The sequence below is a fragment of the Neofelis nebulosa genome, chromosome 5 (genome assembly GCF_028018385.1).
Source record: "Neofelis nebulosa isolate mNeoNeb1 chromosome 5, mNeoNeb1.pri, whole genome shotgun sequence".
In the NCBI taxonomy this organism is placed as follows: Eukaryota; Metazoa; Chordata; class Mammalia; order Carnivora; family Felidae; genus Neofelis; species Neofelis nebulosa.
The window spans coordinates 85,271,666-85,291,333 of record NC_080786.1 but is presented as its reverse complement, the minus strand read 5'-3'; the positions used below and the strand labels follow the sequence as shown (position 1 = coordinate 85,291,333).

Here is a 19,668-nt window from a genome sequence, read left to right as displayed (position 1 = left end):
TTTATTAAAATTTTTTTTTTTTACGTTTATTCTTGAGGGAGAGAGAGACAGAGTGTGAGTGGGGGAGGGGCAGAGAGCGAGGGAGGCACAGAATCCGAAGCAGGCTGCAAGCCCTGAGTTGTCAGTGCAGAGCCTGATATGAGGCTTGAACTCATGAGCCATGAAATCATGACCTGAGCCCAAGTCGGATGCTTAACTGACTGAGCCACCCAGGCGCCCCATATTTATTAAAAACATTTTTTTAACGTTTATTTATTTTTGAGAGACAGACACAGATCATGAACAGGGGAAGGGCAGAGAGAGAGGGGACACAGATTCCAAAGTAGGCTCCAGGCTCTGAGCTGTCAGCACAGAGCCCATTTCAGGGCTGAAACCCATGAACTGTGAGATCATGATCTGAGCCGAAGTTAGTCACTCAACTGACTGAGCCACCTAGGCACCCTATGACTCTTTTATTTTAATGGTTACTTTAGAGTTTAGAGTATACATCTCTAACTTATTACAGTTTACTTTCAAGTGATTAAACTCATGTCTGATGCTTTTCATTCCTTCATGGAGATCCACGTTTCCATTTCCACTTTTCTACCTGAGGACTTCCTTTAACTTTTTTTTTTCAGGTTTTGTGTCTAAAAGTCTTATTTCACCTTTGATTTTGGAAGATATTTTTGCTGGGTATAGAATTCTCTGAATGGTTTCTTTTTCTCAGTACTTCAAGATGTTACTTAGTTGTTCTCACCTGTATTATTTTTAGTAAGAAATCTGTGTCATTCTTATCTATTTTTCTTTGTATGTAACAGATCTTTTTCCTCTGGCTCCTTTTAATATATATTTTTTTTAATCACTGCTTTTGAGCAGTTTGATAGTGACATGCCTTGTTGTAATTATTCAGTGTTTATTTGCTTGGTATTAGTTGGACTTTTGGATCTGTAGGCTTATAATTTTTCATCTAATTTGGAAAAATTTTTGCCCTTATATCATTACATATTTTTGGTCTCTCCTACCTTACATGTGTATTAGGGCTTGAAGTTGTCTCATAACTTACTGATGTTGTTTTGTGCTTTTTTCTCTCTATTTTGTGTGTTCATTTTTCATTTTGGATATTTCTATTACTTTGTCTTCAGGTTCATGGATTTTTCTTTTGCAGCATTTAATCTGTTAATCCCATCTAGTAAATTTTTCATCTCCGATACTTTACTTTCTATCTTCTAGTCAGCTTGGTTCTTTTTTATATCTTTCATGTCTCTACTTAATGTGTTCAATCTTTCCTTTTGCTTTTTGAACATAATGGACTAGAGTTACAGCAGCCATCTTATTGTTCTTGTCTTCCAGTTCTATTATTTGTGTCAGTTCTTGGTCTTTTTCTACTGATTGATTTTTCTTATTATGGGTTATATTTTTTTCTTTGCATACCTGTTAAGTTTTAACTGGATGTCGAATATTGTAACTTATTGGGACTAGATATTTTGTATTCTTATCAATCCCTTGAACTTTGTGAAGCTGTTAAATTATTTGGAAACACTTTATTCCTCTAGGTCTTAAGAGTTTTGTTAGGTAAGATCAGAGTAGCTTTTAGTTTAGGGCTAATTTGATCCCACTGCTGAAGCAACACCCCTCTGAATACTCTTCCTGATTCCTTGTGAGTAATGAGGTTTTCCACTGTGGTTGGGAGGAACAGGCACTCTTCTCAGCCCTGTGTGAACCCTGATGATTTTTTACTCTTAATCGTTTTGGATGGTGCTTTCCCTGGCCTCCAGTAGTTTCCTCACACCTGATCGGTACTCAGCTTAAGACTTGAGGAGGACTGTCTTACAGATTTACATTGTTCTTTCTCTGTACAGATCTCTTCACTGATAATCTGCCCTGCAAACCTGCCTCATCCTCAGGGGATGCCTTTGATGCCTCCCCAACTCAGGGAGACTGTGGGCTCCCCCTGGGTTCCCTGCAGTATTGGACTATGCCTTACGCATTCAGTAACAATAGTTGATCTTTTCTGCAGGGAAAGAGGTTGGGCTTGCTCATTCTCCCAGTAGTCTATTAGCAGTAGGTTATGGCCCTTAAGAATAACTGCCACCTCAAGTCATCTTGATGAATCAGTCTTACCATCGTGGAATGACTCCAGTAGTATGCTTCAAAGCTGTAACACCACCCTAGACTGAGAAGAAATTGTTACTAAATTGCCCACAGGGCTTTGTATGATAATGTGGCTTGTTTTGGAGATGTTGGGCCAGATACCTCTAAGACTTCATTTCCAAGATGGCAGAGTCTTTTTTGTGTATATTACATATTATCACGTATATATGTTACATATAGCATTAATATATGTAACATAATTTATACATAATATATAGTATATTATGTATATATTATATATATTATATATAGTGTATATAATGGTATATTATAACCAAAAGTTCTGTGTTATATTTCTGTAGAAATCCCACTCTAGTTAGCCCTGACCCCATCTCCAGGGCTAGCAGAAAGTACAGAAACTCTGAGTGCTCGTGCAGGAGGCATCAGTATTTTTTATTGGTCATTTTGTTGATGACATAAATCAAGAGATTTCATTACTCTTATTTTTACATATGGGATTTGTTTTAAATTTTCCTGTTTAATCCATATCATGTAAACATCAAATAGCTGTTGCTATCTTAGCACAAAATCTTCCTTACATCATATTCAAGTATTTTTTGAGTGCTTGTCATGTGTGAGGCCTGTGTTTACACATTGAATAGATGAGTAGAGAAATGACATCTGGAATAGAGGTAATATTCCCACTGTGCTGTCCAGGGTTCAGCCTAGTCTAAAGCAGTGGCTATTTGGTCTCAAATATTTTTACAGTTTTGAAAATTAATAACTCTGAAGAGCTTCTGTTTATGTGAGTTATGTCTGCTGATACCATGTTAATTAAAACTGATACCTTTAATAATAACTTAATGAAACATGACAGTAATAAGCTTATTTCATATTAAGTAACATTTTTCTGAAAAATATTTATTTTCCAGAAACAAAGATCACAAGAAAACTGGCATTGTTTTACATTTTGCAAATCTCTTTAATGTGTGGCTGACTGTCTGATATTTGAAATTAATATCCTTTCTCCATGCAGGGAAAAAATTTGTCAGTGAGCTCAATGAATTTTCTCCTAGACAGGCATCATAAGTAGTCATATCATCAGAATGTTGCCTAGTGGACTTGGACTCAGAATGAGGGAGTGATCTCCGATAGGGGTACAGCTGCCTGAGGAATTGACTCTTGGCCAGGGATTACCATTCATTTAATAGGTGCTTAATAAATATTTGTTGGATGATTAATAATCTTGGGGAGGTGTTGGGGTTGGTTTCACTGCTGATGCTTTACGTCTTCACTATACTTGAAGCAATAAACTGAGTTGGTGTGAAGTACTTTTAGCTGAAGATGGTTAAACTAGATTAGTGCTGTGAGTCTGGGGAATGGAAAGATTCTGTAGTGATTTCTTCTAGAACTTAATTGTTTTGTGCCATGGCTGTTGCTAGTATAAGTTAATTGATGAAATATGCCAGGTTTAGTGATAATATGTATCACGAGGACCAGCACCCTATTGAAAATGTCATTAAAACCAGCTAGTACTTTAGTGAGTACTTAAATATCAGCTAAACTTTGATACACGTGTCATGACAAAAAATCTTATAGTATGAAGTTATATAGTCTGCTTAAGATACAGCAGAATCCCCAACATTTGGTTTTCCTTTCCTTCAGTTATCTTCAATTGTTCTGAAGCACAAGACCTCTCAAACCACCGTAGATATGGACAAAGAAGAAAGGAAGACTATCAACCAAGGTCAAGAAGATGAAATGGTAACCAATTTTTATAATTTACTTGTAAAGTGTGAAGAGTTTATCTGTAATTTATTATTCCAGGGAAGTAGAAAAGTACGTTAGAGAGAAGAAAAAAAAAAACAATGCTAAATCAACCTGCTTTCCTCATCCTGAATGTGCTTTTGACTTGGGATTATGTAACATCTCTATTTGTTGGTTTTAGTATAATGCCTGTTTCACTTGTGGATTGTTAATACTAGAGAAGTATGCTTTTTTTATTTAGTAATTTAAGAAGCTACATTAGCTACTAATACTTGTATATAATCCCAAATATAAGATTTCTAATTTTGATTTATAAAAAAGGCACTCTTAGGGTGCCTGGCTGGCTTAGTTAGTATAGCATATGACTCTTGATCTTAGGGTCCTGAGTTCAAGCCCCACATTGGGCATGGAGCCTACTTAAAAAAAAAAAAAAGGTTTAAAATCAGCTTAATAATAAAAAGCACTTTTCAACTCTTTGTGTGTGGCGGGGGTGGGGAATGGGATTAGGTTATCAGGTAAAATAAGACACTGTTCAATGTGAATTTCAGATAAATTAAGGAATAAATTTTTCATATGAGCGTGTCCCAAATATTGCATAGGGCAAACAAAAAAATTCATCAATTTTTTATTGAAATTTAAATTTAACTAGGCCCTCTGCATTTTCTTTTGCTAAATTTGGCAGCCCTTGTTAATTATGGTGGTGAGGGGAGTAAACTAGAACAATTTAAATAATTTGGGTCAGGAGGTCAGATTGATCAGTCACAGCAGTATTGAGACAATTAGCTAATTATTTGGGAGAAACATAAAGTTAAAACCTACTGTATCTAAATGCAGTGTGGTATTATGGCTTATATCCTGGAACAGAAATAAGACAGTGGAAAAACTAGTGAAATTCTAATTAGAGACTAGTTTTAGTTAATTGTAATGGGTCAGTGTCAATCTCTTGATTTTGACAAATGTATCAAGTTAATGGGAAACTAGATGGAGGGTATACAGGAACTTTTAATGTTTTTGTAACTCTTCTGCAAATCTAAAATTATTACAAAATTAGAAGTTTATTTAAAGAAACCCTATCTTTTAGGGTGCCTGGATGGCTCAGTCAATTGAGCGTCCAACTTTGGCTCAGGTCATGATCTCATGGTTCATGAGTTCGAGCCCCGCTTCAGGCTTGCTGCTGTCAGCGCAGAGCCTGCTTTGGATTCTCTGCGCCACCCCCCACTCCCCCCTGCCCGTCCCCCCATCAAGCTTTCTCTCTCAAAAATAGATAAGGCATTAAAAAAAAAAAAAAAAACCCTACCTTTTATGTGACAAAATAGCGAATATACATTTGGAAAACAAAGAACTTTGGCATTTTTCTCATACACCATGTGATATTTAATTGTGTGATCACTGTATCCTTGCAGGAGATATATGGCTATAATTTGTGTCGCTGGAAGCTTGCCATAGTTTCCCTAGGAGTGGTTTGCACTGGTGGCTTTCTCCTCCTCCTCCTCTACTGGATGCCCGAATGGCGGGTGAAGGCGACCTGTATTAGAGCTGCCATTAAAGACTGTGAAGTGGTGCTGCTGAGGACTACTGTAAGTCAACGTATTCACTTGTAGCTGATCATTTCAGGAGTGAAATAAACGCTTTTGTGTGTACTTCCTTCAAAACAATGTATGAGGAGAACATCACTGCTAGGATATAATCAGGAATACTAATCCTAAAAGCATTTGTGTTAGAAATGAGTTTTACCACAGTGATTAGAATGTGAAGGAATCTTAAAGATGATTATGCCAACCCCTTCCTTTTGTACTCCTTTCTTTTGTAGTTCTTGATGCACTGAGAGATTAAGATTAGATGCTTATCTGTCAGGGTCATCGGCCAGTTTAAGGGCTATGTCAGATCTGTTATTCACTAGGCCAGCTGCCTTTCTACTATGTGATGTTGCTGCATCTAGGGTTTTGTTTGTTTGTTTTTGTTTTTGTTTTGTTTGATTGGAAACATTTCATCAGAGGCTTTAATTTCTAGTCTCAGTATGTTGATGAGTACATTAAAAAATCACTCAAGATCTTTCAGGGGATATTGTATTAGTGAAGTATGTGGTAAAATGGTGAGCAATGGAAAGCACTTCACGTTGGAGTTTATACATCTTCATGAGCTGGTTTAACATTTAGTAGGAAGTGATGCTTTCTTAATTAGAGATGAGTAAATAATATGTAAAGAATGGGAATTTAAAAATATATTAAAAACTATGGGGCGCCTGGGTGGCTTGGTCGGTTAAGCATCCGACTTCGGCTCAGGTCATGATTTCATGGTCCGTGAGTGTGAGCCCCGCGTCGGGCTCTGTGCTGACAGCTCAGAGCCTGGAGCCTGTTTCTAATTCTGTGTCTCTCTCTCTCTGCCCCTCCCCCGTTCATGCTCTGTCTCTCTCTGTCTCAAAAATAAATAAACGTTAAAAAAAAAATTAAAAAAAACAAAACTATATAGGCATTATAGGTATAGGTGTTATGTAATACATGGAATCGACTTTTTATCTTTATCCCTTTCTGTCTTGTAAGGATGAATTCAGAATGTGGTTTTGTGCAAAAATCCGCTTTCTTTCTCTGGAAACTCACCCATTTTTGAGTCCAAAATCTATGACTAATAAAGTTGCAAATGGCCATGCTGTTCATTTTACTGAAAATTTGGCTACAGAGAATAAGCATGAGATGAGCAAATATTCACAAACTCAACCACAGCAGGTATGGTGATCTTAGTGTTATAGTTTCTTTAAAAACCAGAATTACTACATTTTATTCTATCGCAGCCTATAATTTTGTGCTTGCAGTTATTTTTGTTTGGGATGAATATATATGCATGTAAAATACTTATTACTATATATAACACAGTTTAGGTAATACTAGAAGAAGCAGATTGCATTTGCATGTGATCACTTTAATTTTAATACATAATAGATTTGTGTTAGTAAACTTAATGGTTAACAAGTGATGATAGTGCTTTTTGGTGTAACATTTATGTGTGTTCTACAGATTCGTTATTTTACCCACCACAGTGTAAAATACTTCTGGAATGATACCCTTCACAATTTTGATTTTTTAAAGTAAGTATTTTTCTTTTGTTTGGATTCTTTTACGAGTATCTTGAAAATGTTCTAGATGGAAAAGAATTCATTGTAGGGTTACAAAAAACTGAAGAGGTATTTATTGCGTAACTTTTATTCACTTATTAACTCCCTGGTGTTATTTGAATACTTGTTAACCATTTGAGGATAAATCCTACTTACAACTTGTACCTTGGCAAAATTTACATAAAAGTTTGAAACAATGTGATTCTCCAAATCCACTCTGAGTCTGAGTTCTTTTCTTTTTGTGGGTTCATCTCAAAGTGAATTTTAGAGTACACTTGATAGTCCGTCAGAATATCTGAATTGTCATCTCCCAAACAGAAATTTAACTTTACTGTGTGGGTAAAGATTGAGACATTGTCCAATGTGTTAAGCCTTGAATAGGACAAATTGGAGGAATCCCTTAAAATTTATTTTTTGTGGAGGCTTGAAGTTATGTTAAGTACTGAATTAATTAGGATTCTATTTTTATTGCTATTGTTAAAGTGATTATTATAAACACTCATTAAGTATCATTACTTGAGAGTGCTAAAGGAATTCTTAATATTAGCAATACAAAGAGAATCGCCTTATGAACATTTAAAATATTCATGCCTGGATTTTTTTCCTCAGACACTAAAGAATTGGAATAATCTGGAATAGACTTGGGCATTTCCGCATGCCTAGTTCAGAAGACCATTTCTAGTTAAGAACTATTGCCTTACAGAACACTGCCAGTGAGCTGCCATTTTGTTTTGTTTTGTTTTTAAAAAGACTTGGAGCTGATCCTTGCTGCTTTTGGAGAAGTCATCAACTTCAGTGGAAAAAAGTGTCAAACCTATTTGCCTGGTGGCATTTGCCAGCTGTAGAAGCTTCTAGAATTTAAGCATCCCAATGATAGCAGTTAATTAGGGAGCTTAATTTTTTTCTATCTGAAAAAAATGGAAAAGGATTGGAGATAAATGATGTGTAGGGTTCTCTTTGGAGTTCTTTGACTAGTATCTCAGTCAACATAAGCATAATTAAGACATTTGGGGGGAAAATTAGGTCTGTTGGTTGAATCCAGTTAGAATTGTTACAGATTTTGGACATTGACTGTGACTCATAAATTCTGTACTTCTCTCCCAGGTTTGTATTAGAACAGGGACAGATTTGCATTGATGCTTTTGTAGAAAAAAAATCAGTGAATAGGATTGTTAGCATGAAGCTTAAAAAATTGAAGAGGGAAAATTATATCTATATAACTTAATAATTTAATAATTATAATTTAATTATTAAAAAGTAAAAAAGAATTAGTTTGGGATTCTCAAGTTAGTCATACTTTACCTATAATTTTATTAGTTTAATTAGTAGCTCTTACAGCTTTGGTACAGCCTTAAAGGATAATAATATTGTCATACAAACTTGAATATTTAGAGCCATCTTATCATGTGATAGATACATTGGCTAATTTAGAATTTGGCACTTTTGAGACTTAGAACTTTCATTATTGGTTATCTTATGAATTTGAGATTTAAAAATTCTCATTCATTATTTCAGTTTTTGTTAGGTTTCTGTTTGTAAGGAAGTCACTTTAAAATCAGGAATATAGAAGAATAGGGCATTAAGACATTTGGATATTTTAAACTTTGTTTAAAGTAAAAACTTTGGATTTATTTAGGGGACTGGATGAAGGTGTTTCTTGTACGTCAATTTATGAAAAGCATAGTGCAGGACTGACAAAGGGGATGCATGCCTACAGGTAATTTTTATCCAACTAAAGTTAGATCTGTTATCAAAATTCCTAAATAAAGTAGTATGTATAGTCCACCCTCTTACCATATAGTTGTACATATTAATAGGTATTTAAACATTATAGACCTAGTAGTTGACAACTTACTGGTATTTAATTGAGTAAGACTGTCTCTCAGTTTAAGAATTATGAAAATGTTGAAACTGGAATTTTGAAGTTGGTATCCCTGAAAATATACCATATTTTACCCATTCTAAGATACATATTTTCGACATTTTAACATTTCTAAAGTGGGGGATGTGTCATGCAGTGGGTGGAGTGTCATCCTTTACTTGACAAATGTTGTCAACATTTTTATCTTGATAGCACATAAAATGATGGGTATGTCTTATAATTGATAGCAGCTTAGATTTTCTGAAATGTATTGGGAATTGTAAGCATGAGCTCAAAATTTACCACAATGAATATTTGTAAATTGGGATGCATAACCTTTTTTATCATGTTATTCTTTGTTGAAGTATAAGATTATACCAGTGTATTGCAAATTTAAAGATAAATGCTATTTTCAAATTAAATTAGCAGTTTTCTTATACTTCTGTAGCATGTTTTTTTCAGTAGAATATTGAAAACTTGATTCATTTAGACCCATACTTCATTAAAGGCAAGAATTACTCTATCACATAGAAAGGACTAATAGGAGTTTAAGTGGAAGGATTTAAGCAAGTTTTTAAAAGCATTTTTTAAAAAGTCAGATGTACAGTGTTTTGAAATAAACACTGTTAGTACAGTATTCTCATTAGAAAAATAGTATAGGACCCCTCAAATTTGTTTATTTAGTTTCTTGCAAAAATGAATTGCAATTCAAAATTGTTGAGGTGTATTGTGTTCAAGGATGAAAAAACATTTGCCGACATGGTTATTATAAACTAGTGGGAAAGATACTTGTCACACAAGAAGATCTGAGACAGAATGAAACAACAGTGTAGTTATCCAGTAGTGACTACTTTGATTTAAATACTGTAGGTAGAGAATTGAATTGTGGAAGACAAGTATGTGGAAACATGAATGTTGAAGTTCCAGATTTAAGAGCAATCTGTGGTTTGAGCTTTATCTAATGAAATGCTATCCCTAAATTATACTATTATTGTATAATGTGACACTATTATTATGTTTTCCTGTTGTAGAAAATTGCTTTATGGAGTAAATGAAATTACTGTGAAAGTGCCTTCTGTTTTTAAGCTTCTAATTAAGGAGGTAAGATAACATTTGTGATCAGTAGAGTTGTCAATTTGAAAAGAGCCATGATTTAAGTAATAAGATATTCTTGGTTTTCTGTTTCTTAATTTCTCTCTCACTAGCTCTCTTTCTTTTAACTTGGGAGGTAAAGGTAGTAACTTTGCTAGAGAAATAATTTGGGGGCATGAATTACCGTTTTATTACTTGTTTTGCTTTTTTTGTCTGTACATTTTTTTCAGTCTCAGTGAGTTGCACATCTAAATGTTGACCTGTTTTATAGTTATATACACCTGTCTTTTCTCTTTTCTCCAATTTTTAGATGATTTATCATGTTTATTCTTCACATGATTATTTTGTGGTGCATTTTTGGGAACTAGACATTGTACACTAACTTTGGAATACAAAACGTGACCTGTTGATTGACCATGAGGAGCTTGTACTTTATCCCAGGAGGGAAGTGTGTCAGTAGTTGTTGTAGTGACTGCCCAGTTGTAAGTGCCATTGAAGAGAGGTGAATAAAGGTTATACATGTAAAGGAAGGGAGCATGGGATTTTGCCTGGCAGAGTTAGGCTCTTTAGTCTTCCTTTTGATTTTTGGCTAAAGATCAGGGTTGGGTGAATACTTTTAATAGATATACAGATTGTTTTCCCTCAGTTCCTGAGTGCAGCTGTATTTTGCTTTAGAACATAGCAGAGTGGGGCCCCTGGGTGGCTCAGTTGGTTGAGCGTCCGACTTCGGCTCGGATCATGATCTCGCAGTCTGTGGGTTTAAGCCCCACATCAGGCTCTGTGCTGATAGCCCGGAGCCTGGAGCCTGCTTTGGATTCTGTGTCTCCCTCTCTCTCTGCCCCTCCCCGACTTATGCTATGTCTCTCTGTCTCAAAAATAAATAAACGTAAAAAATTAAAAAAACAAAAACATAGCAGAATGTAGTGATTGGAGGAGTTAGAAAGCCTGGTTTATAATATGGTTTTGTCAGTAACTAGCTTTGCTCATTAGAAAATCTTTCTTCTCCTTTATCTATAAAATTGGAGTAAGTCCTTTCAAATTATCTCATGTAATTTTGAAGTAAAATGGGACTATATATGTGAAAGTGCTTTGAAAAGTTCACAAGCATCAATTTTAAGACATTTGGGGGAAGTTATTAATGAAATTGGTAAAATACTATGATATTTGACTAAATGAAGGCTATTGCCAGGACTGCTTTATCTCTTTTTTTTCATTCAGGTTTTATTTATTTATTTACTTATTTAAGGTTTATTTATCTACTTTGAGAGAGACAGAGACAGTGTGAGCAGGAAAAGGGCAGAGAGAGGGAGAGGGAGGGAGAGAGAGAGAGAGAGAGAGAGAGAGAGAGAGAGAGAGAATCCCAAGCAGGCTCTGCACCGTCAGCGCAGAGCCCGATGCAGGTCTTGAATTCATGAAAACAGTGAGATTATGACCTGAGCTGAATCCGAGTCAGATGCTTAACTGACTGAGCCACCCAGGCACCCCTTTTCATTCAGGTTTTAATCCTTAATTATTTCCTTAGAGAATACAAAATAGTATAAGTTACTGTTTCCTATTTGTCTTCCCTTTAGTCTCCAGTGAACCTTTGACTTACAAGAAAATTGGTATTTGGAGTTCATAATAAGAAACACTTGTTCCTTTTAATTAAAAATTTTATATCCTTTGGTTGCCTAGTAATTATTGGAAGTAAATGTACTTTATTGTTGAAGCAGAATGAAGAATAGCTAAAGACACATTTTTGTCTGTTTCTGGCTGAATCTATATTTGGGTTTGGTATGGGTCCAGATGGATGCAAATAACTTAAATTAAGCTTCTTGAGGCAAACTCCAGTAGTTTAATGGTAAAAAAGTACTATGCTAACTCTTTGGGTTGTATATGTTGCCCTGGGGTATTACAGAGCTTATCCTCTAAGTATCTTGTTGGTTCTTTCTTTTTTTAAAAATGTTTCTTTATTTTTGAGACAGAGTGCTAGTGGGGGAGGGGCAGAGAGAGAGAAAGGGAGACTAAGGATCCAAAGTGGGCTTTGTGCTGAGAGCAGTGAGCCTGATGTGGGGCTTAAACTCCTGAGCTGTGAGGCCATGGAACTGTGAGGTCATGACCTGAGCTGAAGTCGGACACTTAATCAACTGAGCCATCCAGGCGTCCCTTGTTGGTTATTTCTTAAATGCAAAGGTGGAACATCTGTATGGTTATAAATACCTCATCCAATTTGACTTAAAAATCTTATTTTTTAGGTTCTCAACCCATTTTACATTTTCCAGCTGTTCAGTGTTATACTGTGGAGCACTGATGAATACTATTATTATGCTCTAGCCATTGTGATTATGTCTATAGTGTCAATTGTAAGCTCTCTATATTCCATTAGAAAGGTAAGTCCAGTTTATTATGGCTTTTACAACTGTGTATTTTGTAGTAACATGTAACGTGTAGAGTAGTACTTGGTACAAAGTAATACTCAATATAGTTATTCTTTTAGTTATATGAATATGTACTCCTTTCCCTCTCTTTTTGTGGTAGAGGAAGGCAGATGCTTTTTAGAGTTAGACTACCACCTGACTGTTTAGAGGCCATAGGGATCTATATGTGCTTATCACAGACTGAAATACTAGAGGGTTGATTCTACCATTTTCAGGACTGTCTCATTAAAATACTTCTTATTTTGTCTACAGCTAATTGAATAATCTTTGAACCTTTTAGTCTTGACATTTTTTATGGCAGAGTAACATACATTTACCATATTAACTTATTTTATAACACCTTTGCTTTTAAATACCTTGAAGAGTGGGTTTATATTAGCTAATTTTCACGTCTTACCCTCTATTTTAGCAATATGTTATGTTGCATGACATGGTGGCAGCTCACAGTACTGTGAGAGTTTCAGTTTGCAGAGCGAATGGAGGTAAGTACTTTAGGTAACACTTAGACACATAAATCAATAAAAGATACCCATTAAGCACTAATGACTGAGCAAGACGATGTATTATAAATAAAAAGAAGTGTTTGGATTTGTACTCATCTCTGAGTTTGTATCGAATTCATTCACGTAAAATTGTATTTTTCTTTTTCTATTAATGTAACAGGTACTGTGATAGGCCCCAGAGATGCAGGGGTTACCAAGATGGATATAGTCCTTGCCATCATTTAACTTCAGTCTAGTTGGAAAGGCAGATGATAAATAGTAACAGTAAAGTGTGATAAATGCTGTGATAAGGAGAGGTCAGGGAATTTAGATATTAGAGCTCATTTACTGTAGGTGTCAGGGAGGGCTTCTTGGGAAAAGTGTTTTTAAGTGGTTGAATTAGATAAGAGGTAGGTGAGAAGGTGGTATGATGGGAGTGAGAGAGGGAGAGAAGAGGGTTCTAAGTGCCCAACGTTCTGGAAATGAGAGGGAGCTTGGTCATTGTAATAACTGAAGGAAATTCAGTGTGACCAGTGCAGCAACTACGTGATGGCAACTAGATGATGGATTTAAGGCATGTTAAGGAATTTGGCCTCATTCCAAAAGGCAATGGAAAGCCATCGAAGGGCTTAAAAGCAGGGGGGTGATCTGATGTTTGCATTTTTGAAAAAATCATTTTGGCTGCTGTGTTCAGACGGGTTCAGAAGGGAGTGATATCGAAGACACGAAATGGATCAAGGTGAGGGTTGTGGAGATGGATAGAAATGAGATAGGACTGAAAGATACTTAAATGTGGGCATTGAAAGAGATCTGATGATTCATTGGATACAAGGCGATAGAGTGGTGTCAAGCTTGAGGGGGTGGACATCGGTGCCACTTAAATAAGGAACACTGGAGGAGAAGCAGCATTGTAAGGAAGGATAATGGTTTGGACATGTTAGTTTGTCTGATGTGAAGAGGTGTAAAGGAGATAAAGGAGAGGTGGCAGTCTAGCAGCACAGGCCTTGGAGGCAATAGCCATTCTGATGATTGAGAGTATCAAATCAGTTTCCATTCTCTTGGCTCAGTATACTAACTACATCCAAGCATAAACACAGTTTGGCCTGGCAGGTGCTTTCTTCCCTGTGCTTCCTGGTCACTTGTTGCTTTAGTCGGGAGTATCTCTCTTCTCTATTGGTGTTCATCCTCTTCCTGCTCTGCTGCTGCTGAAGACACTGGGATGTTAGGACATTGCATTCAACTTGGATCTTCCTTATCCCCTTTGTAAACTCTAAGAGATCATTGCTGGTTTGTTTTCTGGTATACCTGAGAGTAGAATTTCAAGTGGCATTAAAGCTTTGGAAGAGTCAGGTTTATTATGCCTAGTATGTGCTTAGTATTATTACAAAGTTGTTTCCTCATGGCTTAGTAAAGTACTCTCCATTTTTCTTTAGAAAGGAAAAGAGTTTTCTTCCTACAGACCAACATCACAAACAGTAGTTTCTCTTCACCCGTCTTTGTTTACAAACTAGCATAACTCTCTCCTGAGCCTAGTGTTAAACCAGAGGGAGGGAAAGAATGAAAGGGAGTCTAAATGTAAGGCAGTCTTCTAGAAAAACCTCCTTTTACTTGGGAAGATCTTGTAAAAAAGCGTTTAGCTAACTTGAATAGTGTACAGATTTCTAAGGAAATAATGAACTCGATAATGTATTACAATGTTTATTTTGTAAATTTGTTTAAAATCTATCTAAAATGTTAGGACTACTTCAGGAATATTGAGAAGGCATTGAAATGTTGAGTAATAAGTAGTGGCAGTGAGAAGAAGAATAGTGTAAAAAATGCTGTTAAAATGGAAAATATACTTGGGTTGTCTGGGTGGCTCAGTCGGTTAAACATTGACTTCAGCTCGGGTCATGATCTTGAGGTTTGTGAGTTCGAGCCCCGCATTGGGCTCTGTGCTGACAGCTCAGAGCCTGGAGCCTGCTTCAGATTCTGTCTCCCTCTCCCTCTCTGCCCCTCCTTTGCTTATGCTTTGTCTGTCTCTCAAAAATAAATATTAAAAAAATAATAAAAATAAAAGAAAATACATTTAAAAATTTCAATGCTTTCTACTATTTCCAAAGCATAATTAATAGAAATTTGAGCTTATTTACCTGTCGTGGGGGATATCATGTGTTGACTCACTATCTGTTCTTTAAGAGGGCTGTTGTTATGAGTGTTGAAATCTAGCCACCTGTTTAGTAAGAGGGGACTTGGCATCACATGTGTGCAGCTGGCATCCTATCAGGGGTCAAACTACCTGACACACTTAAACACCATGCAAGGAATAATAATCTTATTTGTCTTATTTTCTTTTATTGAGATTGGCCTATTTAACTCCATTATATTTTTAACTTATTGAGGTCAGGTTACCTTCAGACAGATCTTTTATTTACTGTATTTGAATTTCAAGTTCAATGATATTCCTTTTTGTTTTTTGCATTTTTTTAAATGTTTATTTTTGAGGAGAGAGAGCTCGCACGCACATGAGCAGTGGAGGGGCAGAGAGAGAGGGGCACAGAGGATCCAAGCAGGCTCCACACTGTCAGTACAGAGCTCCATGTGTGAGGCTTGATCTCACAAACTGAGATCATGACCTGAGCTGAAGTCAGATGCTTTACTGACTGAGCCACCCAGGTACCCCTCAAGTTAAAGAATATTCTATTCAGACTTTTCTTTCTTCTTCTTTCTTTAAATCCAGAGATAGAAGAGATCTTTTCTACAGACCTTGTGCCAGGAGATGTTATGGTCATTCCATTGAATGGGACAGTGATGCCTTGTGATGCAGTTCTAATTAATGGTACTTGCATTGTAAATGAAAGCATGTTAACAGGTAAAAGAAATGAGTAAAAATCAGATCAGTTTATAATGATTTTAGGATTAAGTAGTTACCGATTAAGCTATTTAACTGTTTTATTGTATCTGTAACTGTAAAATATTGTTTTCTTTACTCATGTCATGAATGTGATGGATAATGAAGATTTTTTTTTTTTATTTGGAGGAAACTGAATTCTTCATTATACTCAGTTGTGAGACTAAATTATTATGCTGGTATTCACTACATCTTTTGGCATACTTTTGACATGGGGGAATATTTTACAGTAAGGGAAGAGGAAATAAGTCCTTTGCCTACAGAGAATGGCAGCATATTTACTTCCCTATTTGATGTGTAATAAGTGGGAATGAAGATTTTATATTTTCCTTAAGCTGGTTGGGGCGGGGTCAGGGAGGGGAAGTAGACCTTGAAATGACTTCACTTTGGAAATTCAAAATCTGAAGGTAGAACTTTATATCTTTTTATCACTTTACCTTTTTTTTTTCCTGGAAAGAAGTGATTCCTATATGTTTTCAAACTGTTAAGAGTTTTATCTTAAAACATAGTTGCACAAATATCCCTACATACTTGACACCTTTGAAACAAGAAATGTGAGTGGTACAGAGAATTAAGTTTTAATGTGAAAAAGAATTGGCAGTTTGTTGTTGTTTGAGAGAACTACCAGCTTCTTTTCTCCCTTCCCCAGAGGTCTTTTTTTCTTCCGCGCGCGCGCGTGTGTGTGTGTGTGTGTGTGTGTGTGGTGGAGGTTAGGAGTAGGTCCTCACATCTTTGTGCTTTAGGTTGCAGAGTGCTTTCCAATTCATTTTTTAAGGATAAGAGAGCAGATGCTGGGCTATGGCAGCTACCTGGTTTTCTTATCCGAAACATTACAAAATCGTTTCCAAATTATTATGACTCATAACTGACTTTGAGGAATTATTGTGGGAGACAGGACTTGATATTTTTCAACAAGGAAATTGGTAGATAGAAAGCTAATTGAATAAGCTTTGTTATCCACATAAGGTAACTCGTTTTTAATTTTGTTTTTTTTAAGTAGTTCTTACACCCCTACATGGGGCTTGAACTCACAACCATGAGATCAAGAGTTGCATGTTCTACTGCCTGAGCCAGCCCGGCATGCCACGCATATGAGAACTCTTAATAACTATTGAAACAGTAGTATGATAACATTTAACTTATTTAACAATTCAAGATTTGTGTGTTTGATGGTAATGTCTATGCTTTATTTATTTATTTATTTATTTATTTATTTATTTATTTATTTATTTATTTTTTAAAGGAGAGAGTGTTCCAGTAACAAAGACTAATTTGCCAAATCCTTCAGTGGACATAAAAGGAATGGGAGATGAATTCTATAGTCCAGAAATACATAAACGACATACTTTGTTTTGTGGGACTACTGTAATTCAAACTCGTTTCTACACTGGAGAACTTGTCAAAGCTGTAGTAGTTAGAACAGGTAGAAAACATTTCATCTCTTCTTGCATGGTTTAGCATATTTGATGCCTACTGAATGTTTAAAAAGAGATTTTGGGAAATAATTCTCATTTTCTTATAAAAATACATTTTCTTCTTTAAATTTTTTTTAAAGGATTTAGTACTTCCAAAGGACAGCTTGTTCGTTCTATATTATATCCCAAACCAACTGATTTTAAACTCTACAGAGATGCCTACTTGTTTCTACTGTGTCTTGTGGCAGTGGCTGGCATTGGGTTTATCTACACTATTATCAATAGCATTTTAAACAAGGTATGTAAATGGGACTCTTAATAGGGTTTGATTCTTAATGATCACAATTCTTAATGGCTGCTAAGGATTTGAAATGAGATGAAGAACTTAACTTTTAATTTAATTTAATTATATGACCCTAGTAGCTGTTACTTTAGAGAGTACAGATATAGAACATTTTCATCATAGAAAGTTCTTTGGGATAGCTCTGGTTTAGGCGATCTTTTTCTTGCTCTCTTGTGACTTAAAAAAGGGAGGGTGACCACAAACTTACCAAAACCTTTATTTTCTTTTTTTGTAACTTTTGGGATATATAGCATTCAAGTTATTTGTGAGCCCTTGTCAAACTTCTCTTTTCCATCCCTTTTGGAGATGGGCACAGTACAGTGCTTGTAGCAAGTCAGTATTTGATAGATATTGGTTGAATTTTGAAGTGTTGAAGTGTGTGGTGTGTGAAGCGTGTAGAGCTCTTAAAATGAAGATTTCCTTTAAAAGTAGCTTACGTTCGGGGCGCCTGGGTGGCTCAGTCGGTTAGGCATCTGACTTCAGCTCAGGTCATGATCTCGTGGTTTGTGAGTTCGAGCCCCATGTCGGGCTCTGTGCTGACACCTCAGAGCCCGGATCCTGCTTTGGATTTTCTGTCTCCTTCTCTCTGCCCCTCCGCCATTTGTGCTCTGTCTCTCAAAAATAAATAAATGTAAAAAATTAAAAAAAATTTAATAAAAAAAAGTAGCTTACATTCCATAGTCCATTGACAATAAATTGAGCTTTCTATTTTGCAGACTCAAAAGGGAAAAAAATTGTAAATACTTTTTGGATGTAAATACATACATACACACTTATATATAAAATTGAAAATGGTTTATAGATTCTTCACTAAAGAAATACACACATTAGATTAGTAAATATTTGATATTGGGGAGTCTGACATTTATTTTTGTGTTTATTGTAGGTAGAAATTGGGGTCATAATTATCGAGTCTCTGGATATCATTACCATTACTGTGCCACCTGCACTTCCAGCTGCAATGACAGCTGGTATTGTGTATGCCCAAAGAAGACTGAAAAAAATTGGTATTTTCTGTATCAGTCCTCAAAGGATAAATATCTGTGGACAGCTGAATCTTGTTTGCTTTGACAAGGTTGGTTCAGTTTTATAATCATTCTCAAAGGTTACTTTGGTAGCTTTTAAATATTTAGATTAAGGTTTTCTGTATTCTCTATCAACAAATTTGTACACATTGTATAATGTTCTTTGAATATTCCTCTTTTTCAGCTTATTTGACACATGAATCATTTTTGTACATTCTCATTGCTTTTTCAATTTTTAATACTTTGGGATTGCCCAAATCTGCAATTGTCTTATCATTCATATCCAGAATTATACCTTATAATAGTAATAAAGATGATCTGATCTTTCTTGTTTTTAACAGAGTAAGCTCCATACAGATGTATTTACTGGAATTTTATTGCTATTAAGTATATATGTTTAGTTAAAGTTTGCTCTATGATTTTATTGAATATTTTTCAAAATTATTAAGGTCACTGATTTCACAATTTTATGTGAAAATGACCAGTTTTGTACACATATGAAATATTCCTTGCTTTGTCCTATAGAGAGTTTTCCTTTCCTCTGCTGAAATTAGTTTTCCTAAGAGTTTTAGGAATTAAATCTTGACCAAAAAACCTTCCATCAAGCTCTTGTTGGTAACTGATAGGATAGGAATAAGATTTTTGTGCATGATCACTATTAAAGGAAAAAATGTGAGACGTACTTTTGTTTTTAAAAAAAAGTCATATCCTGGGGCAACTGGCTGGCTCATTGGGCAGAGTGTGCGACTCTTGATCTTGGGGTCGTGAATTGAGCCCCACATTAGGCATGGAATTACTTAAAAAAAAAAAAAAAAGGTCCTATCCCATGACTACATTTTCTATTTATCTGTTTGGAAAATTTCACTTATGCTTGTCTTTTTTGGAAACCTTACAATTAAAATTTTTAAGCAGATAACAAAAGTAGAGGAAAGATACAAGTATAAAAAGTCCTCATTGGGGCACCTGGGTGGCGCAGTCGGTTAAGCGTCCGACTTCAGCCAGGTCACGATCTCGCGGTCCGTGAGTTCGAGCCCCGCGTCAGGCTCTGGGCTGATGGCTCGGAGCCTGGAGCCTGTTTCCGATTCTGTGTCTCCCTCTCTCTCTGCCCCTCCCCCCGTTCATGCTCTGTCTCTCTCGTCCCAAAAGTAAATAAAAAACGTTGAAAAAAAAAAAAAAAAAAAAAAGTCCTCATTTACC

The 19,668-nt window shown here is 35.8% G+C and overlaps 1 protein-coding gene across 9 annotated transcripts in view; it reads left to right on the top strand.

Annotated features, from left to right (window-relative positions):
- The window catches only part of ATP13A3 (ATPase 13A3), a 91,224-nt gene that overhangs the window by 23,797 nt on the left and 47,759 nt on the right, over positions 1-19,668 (top strand). For 6 of the 9 annotated variants that reach the window (XM_058730887.1, XM_058730885.1, XM_058730889.1 and 3 more), the window contains 12 exons: positions 3,736-3,834; positions 5,241-5,414; positions 6,378-6,560; positions 6,849-6,919; positions 8,583-8,663; positions 9,839-9,908; positions 12,134-12,268; positions 12,726-12,798; positions 15,518-15,649; positions 16,932-17,111; positions 17,244-17,401; positions 18,333-18,521. In XM_058730887.1, the coding sequence (XP_058586870.1) occupies positions 3,784-3,834; positions 5,241-5,414; positions 6,378-6,560; positions 6,849-6,919; positions 8,583-8,663; positions 9,839-9,908; positions 12,134-12,268; positions 12,726-12,798; positions 15,518-15,649; positions 16,932-17,111; positions 17,244-17,401; positions 18,333-18,521 (1,497 nt within the window). In that variant the 5' untranslated portion in view covers positions 3,736-3,783. Of the gene's footprint in view, positions 1-3,108; positions 3,282-3,735; positions 3,835-5,240; positions 5,415-6,377; positions 6,561-6,848; positions 6,920-7,555; positions 7,660-8,582; positions 8,664-9,838; positions 9,909-12,133; positions 12,269-12,725; positions 12,799-15,517; positions 15,650-16,931; positions 17,112-17,243; positions 17,402-18,332; positions 18,522-19,668 lie in introns of those variants that run through there. The other 3 variants (XM_058730888.1, XM_058730890.1, XM_058730892.1) reach the window with 3 other exon arrangements.